This window comes from Gossypium hirsutum, chromosome D05 (assembly GCF_007990345.1).
Source record: "Gossypium hirsutum isolate 1008001.06 chromosome D05, Gossypium_hirsutum_v2.1, whole genome shotgun sequence".
Classification (NCBI taxonomy): domain Eukaryota; kingdom Viridiplantae; phylum Streptophyta; class Magnoliopsida; order Malvales; family Malvaceae; genus Gossypium; species Gossypium hirsutum.
The window spans coordinates 14932291-14954143 of NC_053441.1; the positions used below are offsets into that span (position 1 = coordinate 14932291).

The following is a 21853-nucleotide window of genomic DNA, read 5'->3' on the forward strand; positions in this document are numbered from 1 at the left end:
GTGTCTAGTAAAATTTTTAATAAATATATTACATAATTATTTTCACACACATAGTAAATATATCATAATCTAGTAAAATTTTATTATGATTAAAAAATAATATTATATTTAAAAACAATAATATAAAAAATAAATGAGTAATTTTCAGTTAAATTTTAAATAAAAAATTATTTTTATAAAACAAAAAAGTAAGAAACCTTAAATTTAATTTAGGACTATAATTTTGATTTAATTTTTATAATTAGTTTTTTTGGTGAAATTTTTTATAAGTACTTGGCCCTATTGATATTAAGGAAAAAACGAATCTCAACCGTAAAACTCTATTTCCACTTAAATCAAGGGTCAAGATCAATTATAAACACTAAAAAGTATCCCCACTCTTCTCGTCTATATATTTTCCTTCACCTCACTCATCACTCTGACCAAACCACGCTAACCCAAAACACAAGAAAAAGAAAGAAAGAAAAAAAAAAGGGAATACCCCTTACCTTCATAGAGAGAACAAGAGAAACAAAGCAAGGTATTTTTTTTCTTCACCTGTAAAAATGGCGTCGGCGAGTACTTGGATATTGTCGCTAAAGTTACTTTTAATTTCTACCGGTATATTGGGTATAGCTTTAGGACTTAAAATCTCTGTTCCATTGGTTTTGGAATTCTCTGTTTCTCAAGCTCCGTTATGGTGGAGTGGTTTCCGTTCTTGGCTCAAGCCTCCATATCTTTACGTCGTCATCAACGGGATCATCATCACAATAGCAGCATCGTCGCGGTTTAACCAAAACAACGGCGAGAAAGATCAGATGGAGCAGATGCAACCGCGGCCGAAGATCTCGGAGGATCAACAACCAATTGTGGAGTATGATACAAAGAGCGGGTGGGGCTCCGACGCAGTGGAATCCAGTGATTTCGTGTACGAGGAAAATCAGAGAGGAGAAGAGGTGGCAACCAGGGTTTCCGAGGAGGAGAGCAATGTGGCGGTTGAAGATGACAGAGATGGAAACGAGTTTGTTATCTCTAAGTCGGAGTGGATTCCTCCAAGTAGAACGGATTCTTCGGAGATTCCGTTGGATGCTCTGCTTATACAGGAGAAACCTGCTCCTTCTTCTAGATTCGGTCACCGGAAACCTGTTAAAGTCAATCCCGAAGGTATATAACTCTATATTATTCGGCCTCTGTATCGAATCTCTTTAACAAAATATTATCTTTTTTTTTAAATGTAACGGTTATTCGGTTATATTTTTTTTGTCGATATCTAAAATGTCGAATTTCAAAAAATAAAAATCTTTATCGGTGGAAGCTCCTCTCTGGCGGCGTTTCGGTTCTTTTATCCTCGTGTTCCGTGTTCAGCAATGGCGTCTAGCTGACGCGCCGCTGGAGAAAGTCGAAAATAATCCCTTTTTTTTTGTGTGTGTGTAATTAACTAATCCAGTGCAGCTAATGCAGGTGGGCGAGCGTTGAAAGTGGCGAAGCCAAAACGGCATGAGACGCTGGAAAACACTTGGAAGATGATAACGGAGGGGAAATCAATGCCGTTGTCCAGACACTTGAAGAAGTCGGACACGTGGGAGAATCACGGCCGTGATATCAACGTGGAGGCATTGACCAGCTCCCCTCTGATGAAGAAATCGGAAACGTTCAGAGACCGGACCAATTACCAGCTGCCACCCGAACAAGTAAGCTCTTTCCCGGCTTCAGGAAAGCTGAGAAAGAACCGTCGCTGAGTCAGGACGAGTTGAATCGTCGAGTGGAAGCTTTTATAAAGAAGTTTAATGACGAGATGAGGTTACAGAGACAAGAATCACTTAATCAGTACATGGAAATGGTTAACCGTGGAAGTTAGCCACTAAACACAATAGTCCAATATCTTCTGCCATAACCCTCAAGAGAAGAAAAGAATATATATTAGATTAACTTTTGGGAATATGTTTTGCTCCAATAAATTTAAAAAGGTTGGAGATTTGAAAGGAAAAAAAAATTTATGCAGGGTTTTATGTTTTTGGTGGTTTGAGTGTTAATAGGAAGATTTCATAGGAATTTACTGAAGTCTTGTAAATGAAGACGGGTTTCAATGAATGACTGCTTCTACTAAATCATCATTTTCATTGTTCAATTACTTCATTTTAAAATCGAAGCTTGTTGATGAAGATAATGAACGGTAAAAGTAGTCTGTGTCTAAATAATAATGTATGAAATTCCTTTCATTTTCAATAATAAAGGAGAGCTACCACTCAAATATATGTCAATTTAATGCATCATTTATTTTGTTGATTAATTTTGTCTTAAATCACTTCAAAATTAAAGATATTTTTTTTCAAAATTGTTTATAATTGGGTTTAGATCGAACTTTATGTATGTGATTCGGATCAAAACTTGTTTACGTTTAATACGAGTCTTCGTAGTTGGTTACCCAACCCTTACAAGTTCTAGTTTCACGTAAAAATAATAACATAGATGTAAGGTTGGCTTACAGTCTTCTCTGCCTGTCAAGTGTCAACCTATAAAGGTAATTAAGGATAGGGCCCTTGAGCTGCAAATTTCGATCCAAGCCGAGTTAGATTCATTGGGACCCATAACACATGTGATCTGTCTGCTGTGTTTCTTTTTTTTTCTTTCTTTTAATTATTTAAAAAAAAAACCTTTCAGCCTCAAAATAAAAACAAAATAAATTTGAATAAATAATTGAATAGGGCTTGATTTTATTACTAATCAATGATTTTTATGTAGGATTCTTTTGTTAATTTAGATGGTGCTGAGAGTGAGCTGAGAACAATCCAAATTTGATTTTTCATAAACTCAATTGTATGTATAAACAACGCTTAGATATATTGATGAGATTATTAGGAAACTGTAGGAGAAAGTAGGGTAGGGAATTAGCTTATAATCATTTGATCCATAAAACCACTTGCAATAATAGCAGTAAGCCATTAACTCATCTTTACAGGTCAAGCTTTACGGCAAAAGTATTGCTGTAACTTGAAGCTTGACACTAGTACCAAATATAAGCGACAATAATTGATACACGCACATACATATACATGATGATAGGCCCCATTTTCAGTTCAGAGAAAAAGATAAAGAAATCCATTCCTAAATTCATCCACTTTGCGACATGGAGTGGAGCCGTTTGATTGATGGTCAGGTCAGGCCAGGTCGTGCAAAATGAAGCAACAATTTACCACCTTTATCATACAAATGTCAACTTCATCTCATAATCATCAATTCTTCAATTTCACCACTTTCAGTACTTTATTACTACCTTTCGGCGTTGGTAATTGATGAGTGTGAAAAATGACATCTTCTATCATCTGGGTGATCTATTACTTGGAAAAAGAAAATTAAGAATTCCAAAACTTGAAATGGATATGATTTTGATCCAAATATACAAAATGATCCAATAGACGGCACTCAAATTTCGCTTATAGTGTACACATTACACAGTTAGTTCATAGAATTGTCAAAGATATATCTCAGTAGTACGAGTTGGATGTGTAATATTTCTAAGCTTGTTTCTGCCTTTTAATTCGCTCAAGTGCACCCAGTAGGCTCTTACCGCCTTTTTCTTTGGCAGCCGAGGCATCATCTCCATCCTGAATGTCATCGCCATCTTCCCTCTTCCGAATACCTCCAAACACAGCAGACGGGACATCCTTTTGTGCAATTTCAACTTTTTCTTCATCCGAATCACTTTCATCTGGCAAATCAATGTCTTCAAGATTTGCTGTTGTTTTCAACCCACCATCGGCTTGTGACTCAACTCCAGCACTCACAAACCCTACTTTCCTAGAGTTGTCTTTGGCAATAGCATTATCAGCCGCAGGTAGTAACTGCCTTTCAAGAGCAGCCATTTCATCCTCAGAGATACCAGCCTGTTTCATTTTGTCCTTAGCTTCATCGATGTTCTGATCCTTCTGCATCAGATACTCAGGGAGAATGAAGTGTGTCTGGAAGAACAAGAACAATGAGAATTAGGATCTGGTGAACAGAAATTGAAAACATTATGCATAAGTATAAAACACAAACATAAGTGTGTTTATATATTAACACATGCAATTGATATGACGGTGCATATTAACTCAGACACATCCATCAATTTAAGCAATATCATGACCACTCATACAATTAGCAACAAATGTATTCCTTTCAAGATAGACAGCAGCAGTAGAATAAAATAAGTAAAATCAAGTCCTTAGTTGGTGGTCGATTTGCAAAACAATAAATACTGATGCATATGTTAAGAGAGTTTACTCTGGGGACATATCAGATGACAATAAGAAAATAGTCCCTAGTGTTGGGTGCAAGGAAATAAAAGAACAATAAGCTTACCTGGCTATAACTTGCAGAGACACTCCGTTTAATACGCAACATTTCTCTGAAGGTATCTTCATTACCATGTTGCACCTCAAACTCCCTCCATTTATCCCAAAAATCTGCATCAGAGCGTGGATCAGCAAACTGAGATGCAAATACATATATTGCTCGAGCACGATCAATTTCTCCTAAGCTCTTTTCTAACTCTGCATATTTCAAACACATTGTCTTCACATCTTTATCTGGAAGGCCAGACTGTATTGCCTGCTCATAAATTTCTCTTGTTTTTGGAACACCAAAGATCTCAGCTGCACGGGCTATGTAAATCTCATACATGTCAAGCTTCTCATGATTTGGAACAGCTTTAGTCGCTTGATCGTAGACCTTCATAGCTCGTTTTGCTAGCCCATAATCCTCCTCCAGCTTTGCATATTGAAGATACAGGGGTTTTACTGCATCAGCAGGTGCCTGATAAATTTGAGGAAAATTGATGTCAAAATAAGTATCATAGGACATTGATAATTCAGCATCATTCAAGTCTCCAATATAAAGTTAAGGTAGAAAAATAAAGGAGTGGAAAGAAATAAAGCAGATCATAGGCTTAAAAAAGGAGGTTTTGCAAACAGTCAAATTCATGTTTCCATGTCATCATCTTACTCTACAACTTAAAAAATCTGAGTTATTAATAGCATGCCAATCATCTGAAAAATATTATTTCTTGCAGCTAAAAGCAGATAGATAGTAAAACCATCAAACTAATTTTAAAGTTCTTTTTAAGCATTTTAACAAGAATCTTCCCATCTTTCTGTCTAGTGACGAAGCAGTAATTTTGGAATCAACCATGAAAAATTAATATATATAACTGTATAATTTTGACCAGAGATTCTTCAATTGATTACAATTTAACATGTGACCTTAAACCTACTTCGGTTTAAGAAAATGCAAGTCAAGCCAATTGTAAACAAGCATGCAGATAATACTTCAACAATAACGATGTTTATCCTGAAGGTCTGAAAGGATAAAAATATGTATACCGTTTCAACAGCATGCTCAAACAGCTCCCTTGCTCGTTCCAGTTTTGATTTCCCATATCTCTTTACAAACTTCGACAGATAAGTGACCCATATATCCTTCACATGTGGATACTTGAATATCTTGACCCCTCTTTCGTACACTTTGAAAGCATCTTCAAAATATTTGTTCTCCTGAACAAGTTAGAACTCTTGTTAGTCCTCAAAACATTCAGGGAGTTTGGTACAGGATGATTATCCAAAAAACCATCCAAAAATTCATTTCTTTTAGTTTTTTGTAAGGTTATTTTGGAAATCTTGTACTCAGAGATCTTTTTCTTCTTATGGTACTAAATGTTGTGATCTGACATCACTAGTATTTCTACAGTTATAACAAACATTTAAATACAAACTCACTAGCAATCAAATCACCTCGGTAATTTTATCACCGTGGTAATTAGATAACCACAGTGATCTTGCAAGTAAACCCAAATGCTACCTTAAGGAAAATTTTAATGAAATTGTTGTTGCATAAGTAGAAATGTTTTACCTCTAATAAAAATGCATAGTTTATTATAATTTGTGGTGTAGCAATTCTTAAATCAAGTATTCTCTCATAGACCGCTCGAGTTGACTCCAGTGTACCCAGACTCTCTTCCAAGTCCACATAGAATGTCCAGAGCCTCAAGGATTTATGTAGCTTCATCTGAACAGGTTCATTCCCATCAGCAGCCACTGCAAAAAAAAAAAAAAATACACCAATGCGGGAGTTTGTTTTAGCTCCATAAATAACCTATGGTTGCAACATATCCACAAGCTTGATCCAGTACTAACTATAGATGATGCCAGTCTCATTTTTTTAAAGAAAAAGAAAGGTTTTAAGACAGATGGAAAAGAAAAGGATAAGAAGCAATGCATGTCAAAAGGAATGTAATAACCTAACATCAAAATAGATGTCATTTACTCAATAAACAGTAACAGTGATTACCTCTTCGTTTGACTTCAACAGAAGGCTCAGCTGTAGCACGTCTCATTAGCTCCAATGCACCTTTGAAATTCTTGTGCCTCAGCTCCATCTCTGCCCACTCAGCCCATATACTTGCCAGGTGATCAACAGTCTTGTAATTTACTTGGACAGCTTTATCAAAAATGACACGAGCATTCGCCAGATCTTTATAAGTTTCATACAGCTTTGCAAAAGCCACCCATAGAGTATGGGGCTTTCCAACAGCTTTCATTGGGTCAATCGTCCTAACTGCCTCTGTGTATGTCAATATTTGCTTGGTGGGATTTCCCTCAAATAACTTGACCCTACGGTGCCATTGCTCCACATTATGTGGATTCTGCCGTAAAAGGACACTGTTAGCCAATTCCGGCCTTCTATTCATTAAATGCTCTAACCGAGCCAACCTCAAATCAACATCCTTATCATCATGCAACCAAAACCCCTTAAATATCTTCTTCTCAAACTTGGATTTTGATTTGCACAGTGCAATGTCCAAACGGATGTCTTCTTCGTCTTCCTCTTCCTCTTCTTCTTCCTCATCACTCAAATCCATGTTCTCCATTTTAAGGGCAACCATACTCTCTTCAAATTGTGAATAAGCGTCAAATATGACACTGAAATCCCTCACAGTAACCACAGTTGTCATTCCCTCCTCAAAAATATCCCTCGCCTTCTCGAACAGATTTCTTCTGATATAATAATCAGCAAGTGAAGTCCAAAGTCTCCCAACTTCATCCGTAAATTTTCTAATTCCACCTCTGATTATCGCATCCACATTAAGCCCTGAAACCTCTGTCGCATGTGTTGTGAGCAAATCACACAACTCTAACCACAACCGATGCTTAGTTTTACCCTTTATCGAATAAAACTGACCGTCATTCAAAACAGACGCTAACCTCTCTGCTGCTTCTTGCCACAGATTTGAATTCACCAAAAACTCAATGAAATCCTCAATATGACTAGGATCATACTTCAAATATCTCCTATAAACCCTAAGTGATGTCTCAATGGGGATACCCCTTTGACTCACAAAAACCAAATAAGGTTCCCAAATCCTATCATGTTGAGTCACAGGCAACGCACAAAGTGCTCTATCGAACGTCCTACGTGTCTTAGTAATCAATTTCTGTTCAGTTAACGTCGACAAGTACATTATCCAAATCCTAGGCATCTTGTGCATTGTAACAAGCGCCCTCTCAAAAGTATTGTTAAGGGTTTCATATTGAGGGTGAGTAACAGGTAAATTGCGAACAATCTCGAGACGTTCACGTAAATAAGCATGCCAAAGCTTGTAACTACCAGGCAAAGCTTTCAAGGCTCGCTCGTAGATAATAAATCTTTTCTTGAAAGGGGCATCTGATCTAGCTATTAAATACCTCCACCAGAGTTTCAAACTAAAGGGATTTCTTAACAGTTCTTCTTCGTAAAGAAGGTCATCTTGAGATGGGTATAGTTCCTTTGGCAGCGACATTCAATAAAAGATCCAGAAGATAAACAAATCCCAGAAATAAAAAGAAGGAAATATTAAACCTAAACCGAACAAAAAAACTGGTTGACTGACCTGAGTGGAGAGCTCTGGAAATGTTTATACAACTGAGAGAAACCCTTTGGTGCTTGTAACAAGCAAGGACTTTAGGGAAAAACCCACGACTCTGGAGTATGAAAAAAGAGGAAGGGATGTGACGGGGATTGGATTTGGATGGGGATGGGGATGGGGATGGGAATGGCGCCCAAAAGAAGAAGAGTTAAGCAGTGGACCAGTGGTAGCGTCTTGCTGGATCAAGCAGGTTTTGCCAGGAAATGGGTTTTAACGAAAGGGCCTAATGACTATGAAATATACTCCATTGGACTAGTTAACGAAACACACACACGCCCTATGTGAATTTGACTGGGCCTATTAACTCTTAAGTACTGCAAATCTATATAAATTATTTTAAAATATAAAAAGCCTAAAGAAAATGCACGTCCATCCCTGCTCCTCTAAAACTTGGATTTTATTTTAAATTTATTGAAAACACATATTCGCTTAACAATTGAATGTCTAGATGTCTATTTGCCCAATTTCTTTTCAGATATGCGTTTTAAATCACTTTCATAATTCCAAATAATTAATAATATAGAAACTTTATATCTTAAGAAAATTTTACAAGTATTTTTATTTTTAAAATTTTTTTTATTTTTTTTATTTTCTAATATTTTAAAGACTTTCACATGTGACATCAATTTATTAATTAAGATTTTTTTTTCACATAAATGTGAAATTCAGTAAATAGATAGAATGATAGGAGGGTCAAAGTGACAAAATAATTTTTTAAGGTCTCAAATTGAGAAATTGTATAAAGTACAAAAACTAAAATAGGTATTAAGCGAATTTTATGTGCAATATAATACGAACTTTAGTTTAATATATAATATGATGCAGCCAACAACTTCTTAGTTTAGTAGCAAAAGTATGATATTATAAATACGAGAATTTATCTTCAGTATTAAATAACCCCATTCACCACTTCTAATTATTTAAAAATAATAATATAACGCACAAATTTTTATTTTATGCAATTATATATTCTTTATCTAATTTCATATATTACAAACATTGTTTTCAAATGTGATATAATAATTTATTATAAATTTTATTTAAATTTATATGATATAATTTATCAAAAAATTCATTAATATTATGAGTTAATAAAAATCAGATAAATTGGAAAATGATAAAAATATTGTTATTTTATAAAGTAATAAATACTAATTTGAAAGTGTTTTTTATCCATTTACATAAAATCTATGAAATATATAACCATAAGTAGATTTAAACTCAAACACCATGATTACAATTTCAATCAAAATCTCATTAACTTTACGAAAATTATAAGTATAAGAAATTTCATCATGCACATATGCATATGAAAATTATGTATTTATAATATAAGTGTGCATTTAAAAATAACATAAAGTAAATAATAAAATGTTGGAAACTAATTATAATAAGACATGCAATATGTACAAATTTAAAATAAACAAATTAGTTTAAATTATGAATAAAATTATATTTAAATAGGTAAATACATTATATTAAGAATATTAAATGTGCCACAATTGTTTATTATAATATTGTCATTTTTTTATTTATTTCTTTAGGTACCTACTGGAGCGACCCCAGTAACTAATCATCTGCATTCTGTAGGCCCATTAAGGGGTAGATGCTGGTCTCAAGTTTTAAAATTGCTTCATACCTAGGCCCAACTGCTTATAATGATATTGTCATTTTTTTTAAATGCTATCGAATTAACTTGTGACACTAATTTAGTCAAACTATTTAATAATAGTAAGACAATCGAAACAGTTTGTGTAATAAATTAAATGTATAAATATATTAGAATAAAACTTTGGTTGAAGTTGTAAGTTTTTTTTTTATAAATTTTGGGGACGTTGGTTTTAATCTCAATATTTATATTTTTATTTGTTTATTCTAAATAAAAAAAGATAACAATACTCTCGTAATAATATAATTTATTTAAAATATGTAAGGTTGTTTTAATAATTTTATTAATTAATTCGTGTCACTAACTTAATCAAATATTTAAATAATAATTATAGATATATAAATAATACAGGTGAAACAAATTGTATAATAGAATTAAAATATATTAAAATATTAAAATTAAACATTAGTTGAAATAGTATATTTTTATAGATGTTCGTGGTATATTTTCAAATATTAATATTAATATTTTTTATTTATTTAAAAAATAAGAGTATTATCATAATAATATAATTTATTTAAAATATATAAACTTATTTTATTAAATAAATTAATTTCGAGTTATTTCGTACTGTTATAATAATAAAAATTCACCCATTGAGTGCGATAATCATTTAAAACAGCAAAGCACCCATCCTATGGTCTATTGGTCACGAATGAATTAATAAATGGGTTATGGAAGAAAGAAAAAAGAAGGAAAAAGAGGGGGGTAAACTGCAAAGCCTATGCTATGAAAGGCTCGAGAGTTGAAAAGAGAGCTATTGCAATAATACAAGGGGGAAGGGATTGGATTTCGAAGGGAGCGAGCGTTTTTTAACTTTTCAGGTCATCCAACTGCTACACGTAGATGCCGTAAGCACCTAATAATATATTTCAACCCACACGCAATCCCCCCCCCTCCCTCCGTTCTCTCTCTCTCCGCTGCAACCCCAAACAAATACAACACCGTTGCACGACATTCAAAGCCCTTCTTCTTTCTAACCCATCTCTCCACTTCCCTCCACTCCATTATATTATTCTTTTATTTGTTATTTTTATCATATAAATAAATAAAAAGAAAGTTAATCCTTTTTTTTTCTTCCTTTCTACTTAAATTTTGCTTAGTGAACATTGAAGGCTTTACTCATTTGGGATGAACCAAGGTAAGAAGTTTTCATGGGTACCTTCAGTTTTTTGTTATTGTTCTTGATCGTTTCTTTGTTATGTTTTTTAGTTTATTTTCTTTGTTGCCTAGGAAAATCAGATAGAACTAAAGAAAAGTGTTAAAAATTTGCTCCTTCCCATGTTTGACGATGAAGAATGAATTCATAAAGATAAAATTCATTTGTTTTCTTTCTGGGTATCTTTTTTTTTATGCTGAAAAGTAAAACCTTTTTGTTTTATTATTAATGATGAACTGATAGTAATCTGTTTTTTTTCTTCTTCTTCTGCTTCTGTTTTGTCGATTCAATTGTTTCGCAGTAACTAAAGTTCAGTTCTCTTTGCGCGTGTCCTGTTTTCTTCTCCAATCCTCCAAGCTCATGCTCGAAAACCCATTTCAGTTTATCTCAAGTTGACCCTTTTATTCAATCTTAATGATATATATAAAGTCCTTTACCCAAATGGACGTTAAGCTCTGGCACGACAAGTGGGAGGGAGAAATGTATAAAACTTTCGTGGAGTTGTATGCCATTATCAAAACATCTGAGAAGCTTGGGAAGAAGGCTTATGTGAGGGATATTATTTTCTCATCATCTGAATATGAAACTGAGTGCCAAAAGCTTATTTGCCATGTCCCTAGCATTAAATGTTCTGCATTTACATTTAAAATAAATCGTCTGGGGACCTATGGGGTGCCTGCCATTGCTGCATCTGCTACTTCCTCTGCTGCCATTGTGGCTGAATGCGTGCTGAATTTCGTTACTGCCATCATCGATTCTCTGAAACTCAATATGGCGGCAGTTGATCAAGTGCATCCTCTGTTGCCTGACCTCGCAGCATCACTTGATAAGTTTGGTATTTTGCCACCTGATTTCAAAGGGAAGATGAAGATGAAGGAAATGGGTTTCAAGGTTGTCGAGCTCGGAAGCGATCCAACATACAGTTTTTTATTTTTTTCAAGTGTTGCTAACTGCTGGATTCTTCTCAGTGATATCCGTAAAGCTGATAACAGCGTATAAATCTTGGCAATTATTTGGTTGTTAAGCTTCTGCTGATCACGGAGAAAATATTTATGGGGCCACTTGTGAAAATCAATTCCTGCTTTGATTTTGTTTTGTTTTGTTTTGTTTTGTATTGTAATTGCTGCGAATTTTCAATTAAAGTCAATGTGGTTCATGTCGTTTAATATAAGATGTTTCGGACTTGTAGCTTAGATATGGTCAAAGATTTAGCCTTTCCAGAATTCTTGACTGTTTCAAAAATCAAACCTACATAATTTTCAGTTCACTAGCAAATAGCAATCCTCCGCCATCAAATCATTGGAGGTTTCGAAGATTACACTCCAAACTCCGTTACTCATACGCACATTTTTTCAAGCATGAAATATGGTAGGCAAGCCAAGACAACAAAACAATATGAAATCCACCAGAATGCAATGCAATTCATTGGCACGCACTTGATTTACATCTTCAAAATTCTTCTAGACCTGTAGCAGGGGAGAGCTCCTGAAATGAACTACCTTAGCGTCAGCCTCAATATAGAGAGGACATTAGTTTCTTATACCTCTCTTCTTTTATGTACAGTCTGTAATGAACAATGCCGATGCAGATGTGTGAAACCAAAAACTGTACCACCATCGATAGTTCATTCCTTGATAATGGTCAAATGCAACTTAATGCATTGATCTTAACCAGTGGCTGACGTGGGTGCAGATGTTTTAATGGAGAAAACTGGATGGTCCCTGTCAATATCTTGATGACTGGCTCCGAGGTTGACACTGTTGCTAATTTTTTCTCCTTCTGGGCCACCACCAGGTTGTGTCTGGCTGACTTCTGAATTACTGTTACCACCTGAGGTCAACGTGCTTTGCTGTCTAAGGTGTTTGTCTGTAGCATCTTGAAGCAATCTCATCATGCTGCCAGAATCCGAACCAGGTGACAACTCTTCTTCCCGCTCTGGCTGGATGTTCAAGTCAATTTGGCCTTTAAAGGGTAAAATTGAGGATTTTACTCTATTAGGATCATCTTCTGAACCCTCGCTGGCAATCTTTATCGGCTTTGGACTGCTATTTTCTGCATTAGTGCAAGGCGGAGGGTCATCATCTGGTACTTTATCAGGCAACGAAGTTTGCTGCTTCTTGCTAGTGGTTTCAGCTTCTTTTTGTGACTGTTTCTTCTCACGCCGCATCATGAGGGTGCGGAAGCGTCTCTTCACTGTTTCACAGACATTACAAGTACATGTCTGCTTGTGTTTGGGGCCTTTCCCACTCGGGGGCTGAATGCATACGATGCACGAGCAGCCAGGTCTGTGTCGGGGGTGCTTTGTGGTGGCCTGAGATGAAGTAGGGAGAGACTCACCCTCTCCCAAGATAGCTAAGTTCGCAAGGGTGTCGAGCCCCTCTAAAGCATCAACGTTTTCCGTTTCCTGTTTAGCAGCCTTCATTTTCTTTGAAGCAGCTGTCAACCACAACCAATTTGCTAAGCTCACAATGGTAATAAACTACAAGAACAATCTTTTTACACAAAAATCAATCAAAGTCATGCATAATTTACTCCAAGCCAGTCATACAAAACCTACGTATTTTGTTTTCTTCAAGCAACAAATACCTGGATTACATTGTGGAAGCAGATTTTCCAGCTGTTCGGCAGTCAATTCTTGAATGGCTGAACAAGAAGATCTGCCAACATGGTAGAAAAGTATGTGTTGATGCCATGCCCACACAGAAAAACTAAATTTTGAGCTGTTCATTTTTTTTCCATGGTTCTTTTTCCTTCAATTTCGTTTTTGACAGGTTGGGATTAATTCATTTGGTTGCAGAGTTAAACAGTACATTCATGGTAATGCAGAAATGAAAATGTACGACTATTGATAGAGAACACCAATCAAATGTGTGTTTACCTTTCTGGATCCCATGAGTTACTGGAACAGGTCCATTTGGAAGGAAGAAGAACATTGGAAGGCAATCTACGCCACTTAAAACAATCTTCGCATTGAGCCCATTGAATCTTTTCCCTGACATAAAAGAAACAGGGATTGGTATTTGCTTTCATTTAAGACATCTATTCCTTCCTATATAATAAGCTAACAATGTAAATATTTCAATATTTTCACTTTGTTTCTATTATGATCACAGAATATTTGCATAAACCCACCAACATTTCAATATTATTCAGGAAGTAGAGAGATTTCAACATATCCACAAAGCTGACCAAATTACAGCCAAGTATTAAGTTAATCAACTGTTCTTTAATATAGGCCAGAGCATCTAAAAGAAAGAGAATTACCCCATATTATCAGTAGCAAATATTGTTGGCTTCCCAAGAATCGGTGCATCCTGTTATTAGCAAACACAACAAAATTGAGAAACTTTGGAATGATTACAGAGAAGGAAAGAGAGGATCCGAGGATCCCCCAGAAAGGATAGAATTTACAGAACATACAAGTATCAAAATACTACTAATAGGCAACCTAAAAATAATAAATTGATTAATTAATAAACATCACATTATAGCAAAAGAACAGTGAACAGTGAATGAAGAAAAAAAGCTTGACGAAGGCCAGAATGAGAAAGAATGAAATTGTTCTTGCATCTGATTATTTTGGTTCTGTGATGGCATCCATAAATAGCTAATAGTATAAAAAGTTCTTCAGCTATAAGTCTTCATCAAGGGTGTATCAACCACGGAAATTCTAAGATAATCACGTTAGAGTTCAATTTGCGACAAACAAGTAGCAGACGCTACAATGACAATATAAGAGGCTTATACTGCTGCCAGTAATAACCAAAAGCAATTTCAATCACAACAGATTAAATGTGCTGAGAAAAGAAACAGAATAATGAAGATATACCGTACCTCGTATTCTTCAAACTCAAAACCTTCAATGACTACAACACTAGCTACATGATTAGCAGGTGGACGTAGCAGCCCTTGAGCTTCTTCCCATGTTAGTTTCAGCTCTATAAGGTCTTCATTATCAATTCTTAGGCGCTTACTCTTTGAACCTAGCATGCTATTCTTCCTCTTTCTGGAAACTGCAACTTTGGCTCCTAATGCTTCCTTTGCTATGTACCCTGACTTATCAACTTTTGACCATGAGGTAGGATCTGCCATTTCAGCCTGGTTCATGGATAAAAGGCTAGGTGAACCTGAGCTATTTTTTATTTTAAAAAATTAATAGTCAAGTATATAACAAGTTTTATGTTTGGAGGCACTAACATCTCCATGCATAGAAAGTCCATTGCTATTTTTGGCTTCATTGTCCTGCCAATGAAAACACACATAAATGCATGTACCAAAGAATATGTTTTACCATAACTAAAGTATAATTGTAGCCTAAGAAAAAATTTAAGAACAAAAGGAACAAAAGCACTCATATGAACCAGTTGCATTGCATGTTATCTTAGTTCTAGAGCATACATATGCACAATCAGAATAGATGCACAACCTGATCGGATGCTGAAGCAGTTGAAGCCTTTCTGAAACCCATGACCAACTTCCCTCCAGGCTCTAACCGACTAAATGTGACTGAGGACACAAAGAAACTATGAGTTTTAAAATAGACGCAAGTACCAAATAACAATCAATGATCACAAAAAATAGCCACAGGCTGGTAGAAAGTTATGGCAAATGCGAGGGTGTTAAACACACAATTTCCAGGTAACTAAAATTTCTAGAGCAATAGGCAGCAAAAATTAGAACCTGTCTTTTTCATATATGAACTGGTAAATTCAAGGAGCAACTAAAAGAAACCAGAAAAGTTCCAAAGAATATAACTGACAGAGGAAAGGCACAGAATGGGCTATAAATTGAACATAGCATATTTTGGGCCTCAGAACTCAAAAGATTGAAATCTCTAAATCAATGTATTCCAGTGATATCAATTTGTTACCTACGTCACCCGCTTGCACTTGCATGTTCTGTATGCAAGGAGTAACCCCCTCTAAAACATACATTCTGCTATTGTTGTTGGGCCAGAAGCGGAATTGAAATATCCATTCCTTTCCTTTTGAATCCTGGACTTTAAGAGGTAAACCTTCTGGCTGAGATATCGGCGGGAAATGAGCCTGTCTCATAATAAGTGCATTTTAGTATGTGAAAATTTTCTAGGAAAAAATTCATGAAAATCTAAGATATACTACACAAGGCTCATATCTAACTTCAGAAAAAGAATCATTGAATTAATAACAGTATAAAACTAGATCAAAATGTTTCCCATAAATAAAAATGAGAGCAAATGTTTCCCATAAATAAAAGTGAGAGCAAAAATGCATAAAGTCAAAAACCTGCTTCCTTGCAACAATAGCAATCCAGATATAGATGTAAACAATATATATGTTTATTGCCAAGCTTTTTATCAGAAAGCCATTAAAACAACAAATGCTGATCAAATCAAAAACTTCTAAGTAGACTAGACTAAGAGCAAGGACTCACCTCCGCACATTTTTTTGGTAGCACCAGACGTCCAATTCGCCCAGCATCACTAGCACTCAACATTTTCTCAAACAAAGGAGTGATTACAGAATTTGAACTTACATATAGTTAAGTTTAACTGAAAAACACTGTAATTAAAGAACTGACAACATCAGCATATTGGTATTAATCGTTACATATTCAACAAATACGTTAGACAATAATCCACTTTGAGAGTTAATATTACTGGAGGTTTTTTTACAAAATTGTAAATATACCTCTCACAAAAGAAAAATACCTTTTCTTAGAAGTTTTTAAAGTTAATTAGTTGTGCAGAATGATTAATTATTGATAAGTGACCTAGTATCCTCTGTGCAATCACAAATTATCAAGAATGCCTTATAGAACCAAAGGATACTCTCCAGTTATTTGTTGCAGATCTTGGTCAGTAAACCTAGGCCAATAACGAGGAAATAAATTGTTTTTTCCACGGCCATCTGGTCGAGGCCTCCCATTTCGAATCTGAGTTTCACCTGACGAGTCAGTCCCATTTTGAAGATTACTATGAAATTGCTTGGCAAGTGGAGGTTGAGGGTTTGGTCGCAAATGAGTGCCAGAGACCCCATTTTGACCATTTGCTTCATCTGGAGATGTATAAGATACAGCTAAACCAAATTGTGGATTAGGTTCCTCCTTTAGAGAAGACTGAAATTTAGTCAAACATGGATTATGCTGTTCCTCGCAATTGATTCCTGGACAACAAATGGTTCACATGACTTCAGCAGCCACCAATAAGTTGTTTTCACAAACAATTTATGCAGAACAAAACGTATGTCCAAGCATCAGAGGTGACATCCACATATTACATATGCAAGCATTAATGTTCCTACATATATGTTTCCTGAGACTACCATGATTGATACAAGGAAAATTTTCTGAACCTGCATTTCCCTTCTCATGTATATCCCGAGTTCCAGGCTTCCAGGTTCCATTCATTAACCTTTCAGAGAAGTCCTCGACTTTCTTCTTTTCCAGGGAAGGAGTGGATAATCTGTCGCAGACATTTAATCTGTCAATGCCAGTGGATAAGTCAACTTCATAGGGCACTCTAGAGTGCAACTCAGGCTGGGTAACTGGAGAATTGAACAAACTCGGTGCTTGCCGCCAAGGTACAGGGCCCGAACCAGCTAACTGAGTCCAGCCTTTAGCAGAATACTCTTTAAATCTCTCAGACAAAGATGAATGGAAAATCAAAGATGGTGACCAGGAAGAACTTGATCCCTGAGATAGAATGTCAAACAACAGGGTTTATAGCATATTACACAGTCAAGGAATGCTATTTACTAGGAAATACAGGTCAAAGTCGCAAACCATAAGTTGGAAGTAAGAGAACATCAGCTAGGAAAAAGATGTCTTTTGCTCATATATGATAAAAAGGTAATTAGAAATGACAGATTACGGCCCTTTTCTTAAAAGTAACAACTCCAATATTAAGTCTAAAAAGGGATTCTGGAATAGGTACATCAGAATAGCATAGTAATGTTATCCAAGCTCACCATAACAACATTTTTCCTCGCACACGCTACGCATTCTATTCCTCCAGCATCCAACAAAGTAAACGCATGAACTGAAACAATGCATCCGCAATGAACCCGCTGCAGAGACATAACGATAGTAAACAAAGGTAAATTCACCAAATGAATCTAAAACCGAAACTAGAGAAGATCAAAGAACACATTCAGTATCACAGCACCAAACTATAGCAAATAAATCAACATTTATGAATGTTTCTAACTAACCTTCCCACATGACTCACAGGTCCTCCAACCAGAAGCATTCAAGTGAAAAGTATCACAAAATCTTCCCTCCTCAAAAGCAAAACTAAAGCCACAATGAGCTTAATTCAGATTACAACATGAAAACAATTAAGCAATCTTGATTCACTTTTAAGACTCCGCATTAAAAAAAAATCTCGATTAAGTAAATCATTTTGAAAATCTAAATCAAGTGAACAAAATTTCCTAAATTAACCTACGGGATAACCGTAAATGGACAATAGTTCTGCAACCAACCTTAATTTCAAATTAAATTACAGCAAATAAATTGAAATAAAATAAACAAAAAAAACGGCTAAAAACGAAGTCAACAGAGTCTCAAGAAAAAGTGAAACTCACGCGCATCGATCACAGAGCTCAGCGAACTCTCCCGTTCGCAGCCGCCAGCCTTTCCTCGGTATTTCCGATTTCAAGTCCTTGCAGTCCGAATTGAAGCAAATCTTTGAAGACGAAGCTGCTCCCGGAGTTGACGTCATCTTATTATTACCTTCTTTTTTTTCCTTTCAAAATTTCAAAAACCCGCACACTTGGATTCTAAAGCTTCTTATCTTCATGAAAAACCACCGAAAAAATAAGAAGAAAAACTTGAACAAAAAACGGATGGTTAGAGGCTGATCTGCATAATCACGAGAAACAAAAGAGAAAGGAAAGGGGTTAAAGGAAGGGGATTTTAGAGAGAGGAAGAGTAAAATTTAAGTGAGAGGGAGAGATAAAAATCAGAGAATAAAAAAACTGTATATGAATGGTTTTTTTTAAAATACATATATAAATGCTTTTTTTACACAATAAACTGGTTTTAATATTTTGTAATTCTACCACAATTTATTCTTCAGTATTTATTATTTATAAACTGTATGTAGTGCCGTGAGGTCAGAGACACTTACAAAATTGATTTAAAAAATATATTTAGAAGTACACATATCTACTCGCTTAAATAAATTTCCACTTAAAAATAATATTTTTTCATCTATTCTCGAAAAAATATGTTTATATTTAATGTTGTGTTTCTAATATCTGAAATTCAATAAATATTGAGGCTTATACTCAAAAGACACATCGAGTCCCTGGCCTTCTCTAGCTTTGGCGTCGTCGTGTGTTTTTTATGGTTTTGCTTATATGTTGTCAATTTTTGGATAAAACTTAATATTCTTTTTTCATATTTAGTTTTGAGGGGTTTTGACTTGTCTTGGACGTGTAAGTTGTTTTACAAAGTTACCCCTCCGAATATAAGGAAATGGAATACCAAGATACCTCGCCATTTATTGCACGCTTTTACATATATATTCGACCGGAGTGGACAGTAAAGAGTAAAATTGCCGATAAGTTGATTTATTATTATCTGGATATAATTTTATTAATATTTATTATTTTTAAAATGTATAGTTTTTATTTTAATTGTATTGAATATTTAAATTTATTGTCTTAATTTGCGTTATTTAAAGGAGTAAATAATTAATTTTATTATAAAAAACAAATCTTTAAATTTAATTAATTTAAATGATGCACTGACATTTCTAATTAAATCACAATGTTGTTGGAATTAGGCTGATTATATTAAGAATCGGCTAGTAAATTGATTTGGAAAATTTATTTGAATTAGTTTTTAAGCGAATCACTCGAAATAAATATAAAATTAGAAGTCAAGGTAACAATCAACGGTTGAATCAATTTATATTTTTTTATTTTTTATTGATTGTTATGAAATTTTAATTATTTTTTAATTATTATTAGATAAATATTCAAACTAGCCAAACTTAAATTCGGTGATTTGAATAGTTAGACCATCATCAATCTAATTTTTAAAACATTAATTAGTTAAATAAAAATTTAAATAGTAAATAAATAATGAAATTTTTTATACAAAATTGTGGTGGAATAACAAGGATTTTTATTTGACTTTTTTTTTCTAAGATTAATTGTTTTAGTTACTGCGATTAGCTATGTAACCATGAATTTTGTTAAGTGAATCAAACACCTATTTTGTATGGGTTTTGATAGAGGGGTTTTTTGGTCACTGCAAGGGATTTTTATATGGCAATGGGGAAAATCATGCATGGCCCGCCGCCAGGGTCATGCATTGTTCACGTAACACATACTTTATTTTCTCTAAACTAACACGCGCTTTTCCGGACATTTCTTTTTCCACTCTTGTTTTGATTTTATTACTTTTTGTAATATCGGTCCAAATTTTATTGTTTTATACGTTTTAGTACCTGCAATTTTACTATATTTATCTACATTCATTCATTATCAAAAGGTGTATATGGATTGGGTGGAATGCAAGCCATCTCTAAAGTTGGTTTTAATATTCAAGATACTATTAAAATTTTGTTTTATTAAAACAATTATAATTAAATTTAAATATTTTTTATTACACATAAATATGATTTCGAGTTTTGTCAGACTTATAAATTTGTCTAATCCAAAACATTTTTTTTAATAACTAAATTTAGATTTGCATTTTGTGAGCCTTAGTTTAGGTGATATTGTTACTATTATAATCATTAAGATAATGTACATTTGAGTGTGCTTAAGTACATAGTTAAATGCAATGTTCGTATTTCTTTCCCTTGTTTTAATGAAAATTCTCACTTGAAGTCAAGATTTCATGTAAAATATTTTAGAACATAAAATCATATGATTGTTTTTCTCCTTCATCATTGTAACACCAAAAGTTACCATATTCTCAAATATTGGCGGCAAGGATGATCCAATGTATAATATTACTATACTATTAATTGAAATTTTTAGAAAATTTAAAATGGGTTAAATAGTATTTTTTTTTTGGAGACCAAGGCTTTTATTTGATTTCTTTATCTCACTTATGTGCTCAAATATCAATAAAGATTTACCTTTAAAGCAACTACCACACCTGTTTAGCAGTGCTTTAAAAAAACACTTCTGGGTCTAAAAGCACTTTTGGAATAAAAGCTGTGCTAAATAAGTTGCTTTTGGCTTTTCAGAAGTGCTTTTGAAAAGCAATTATGAAAATAAGAAACTAAAATTTTTAGCTTTTCCTCTCCCAAAAGCACTATTGGTGCTTAATTACTTTTTCACTCCTCCAATAACATAGTACTTTCACTTTTTTTTCTTGGTGTTTAATTACAAATGTGTTAAAATCGTTAATTAAAAATAAAAAAATCTTTTTAAATACTAATTACAAATATTTAATGATTATATTTAAATATTTAAAATATAGTTTATATGTTCTAATTAAATTTTAAAAATAATTAATATTTATTGTTTAAAAATATTTAAAATTTATATTTCATATATTAAAATATTAACAACAACTTATAATAATTTTTTTATATTCTTACTAAAATATAATAATATTAACTAATTTAAATATTATTTAAATGTATATTTGTTACTTGATAATGACATGTCTAAAATAGACATTTTATTTCTCAAAAGTACTTTTTGACAGCAATGCTAAACGCCAATGTGTGGGAGTTTCTCAATAAGTTTAATGTTCATTTATCACATTTAGGTACATAGGTAAGACAGCTCTTATAATTTAGCATTATTTTTTAGAAAAATGAATTAATCGATTAGATAAACTAATTCGTAAATCGACTAAATCGGTTGGTCAAATCAATTCAATTGAATTAAAAATTTGATTGAATTGTTTTTTTAATATTTTATTTAATTAAATTAAATAAATCAATTGAATCAAAAATTATTAATGTCACCGATTTAATTTTGAAAACCAAAATTAGCCTACTTTATCTAAAACTTGACACCTTTATAAAACTCTCCTTCAAGGATTTGATCTATGCAAAAAACCTGCTAAATTTCCCTCAATATCTTCCATCTCTTCCTAAATCTTAAAAAACACCTTTTACTCTTGACACCATCGTATGACCTCAACATTGTAT

The 21853-nt window shown here is 33.9% G+C and overlaps 4 protein-coding genes across 7 annotated transcripts; 2 read left to right on the plus strand and 2 right to left on the minus strand.

The window, feature by feature from the left end:
• The first annotated feature begins 426 nt into the window (after positions 1-426).
• On the plus strand, positions 427-2087 carry LOC107924430 (uncharacterized). Its single transcript, XM_016854877.2, is given in 3 exon segments — positions 427-1143; positions 1441-1698; positions 1701-2087. Coding segments are annotated over 3 exon segments (993 nt in total). The 5' UTR covers positions 427-545; the 3' UTR covers positions 1838-2087.
• A 1252-nt stretch (positions 2088-3339) lies between these two features.
• Positions 3340-8097, minus strand: LOC107924019 (pre-mRNA-splicing factor SYF1). Its single transcript, XM_016854271.2, has 5 exons — positions 6304-8097; positions 5866-6050; positions 5340-5510; positions 4321-4773; positions 3340-3938 (listed from the first exon to the last, which is right to left on the minus strand). The coding sequence occupies exons 1-5, from the start codon at positions 7790-7792 to the stop codon at positions 3495-3497; spliced, it is 2742 nt and encodes a 913-aa protein (XP_016709760.2). The 5' UTR covers positions 7793-8097; the 3' UTR covers positions 3340-3494.
• Positions 8098-10289: 2192 nt separating this feature from the next.
• On the plus strand, positions 10290-11939 carry LOC107924047 (vacuolar protein sorting-associated protein 28 homolog 1). Its single transcript, XM_041093936.1, has 3 exons — positions 10290-10438; positions 10691-10728; positions 11048-11939. The coding sequence occupies exon 3, from the start codon at positions 11161-11163 to the stop codon at positions 11743-11745; it is 585 nt and encodes a 194-aa protein (XP_040949870.1). The 5' UTR covers positions 10290-10438; positions 10691-10728; positions 11048-11160; the 3' UTR covers positions 11746-11939.
• Positions 11940-11995: 56 nt separating this feature from the next.
• LOC107924046 (B3 domain-containing protein Os07g0563300) lies at positions 11996-18968 on the minus strand. 4 transcript variants are annotated; one of them, XM_016854313.2, is made up of 14 exons: positions 18312-18968; positions 17937-18018; positions 17694-17792; positions 17079-17418; positions 16556-16889; positions 16159-16255; positions 15617-15791; positions 15173-15252; positions 14944-14988; positions 14581-14844; positions 14011-14060; positions 13625-13738; positions 13333-13403; positions 11996-13182 (listed from the first exon to the last, which is right to left on the minus strand). In XM_016854313.2, exons 1-14 carry the CDS (start codon positions 18446-18448, stop codon positions 12413-12415), a joined length of 2658 nt encoding a protein of 885 aa, XP_016709802.1. In that variant the 5' UTR covers positions 18449-18968; the 3' UTR covers positions 11996-12412. The 4 variants fall into 4 exon arrangements, with proteins under 4 accessions (XP_016709802.1, XP_040949868.1, XP_040949869.1 ...); XM_041093934.1 differs by having other exon boundaries at positions 17049-17418; positions 18312-18965; XM_041093935.1 differs by lacking the exon at positions 17937-18018 and having other exon boundaries at positions 17049-17418; positions 18312-18725.
• Positions 18969-21853: the final 2885 nt, after the last annotated feature.

Bases quoted from the DNA above. Each gene is read 5' to 3' on its own strand.
- LOC107924019 (XM_016854271.2), bottom strand. From the start codon at position 7,792: ATGTCGCTGCCAAAGGAACTATACCCATCTCAAGATGACCTTCTTTAC. The intron at 4,774-5,339 runs GTATACATATTT...CAAATTTATCAG, and splicing joins TTGAGCATGCTGTTGAAACG to GCACCTGCTGATGCAGTAAA. The intron at 3,939-4,320 runs GTAAGCTTATTG...TTGTTCTTCCAG, and splicing joins TCTCTGCAAGTTATAGCCAG to ACACACTTCATTCTCCCTGA.
- LOC107924047 (XM_041093936.1), top strand. From the start codon at position 11,161: ATGATATATATAAAGTCCTTTACCCAAATGGACGTTAAGCTCTGGCAC.
- LOC107924046 (XM_041093934.1), bottom strand. From the start codon at position 18,448: ATGACGTCAACTCCGGGAGCAGCTTCGTCTTCAAAGATTTGCTTCAAT. The intron at 14,845-14,943 runs GTTAGTGCCTCC...TCCATGAACCAG, and splicing joins GACTTTCTATGCATGGAGAT to GCTGAAATGGCAGATCCTAC. The intron at 13,404-13,624 runs GTAAACACACAT...CCATGTTGGCAG, and splicing joins AACTCATGGGATCCAGAAAG to ATCTTCTTGTTCAGCCATTC.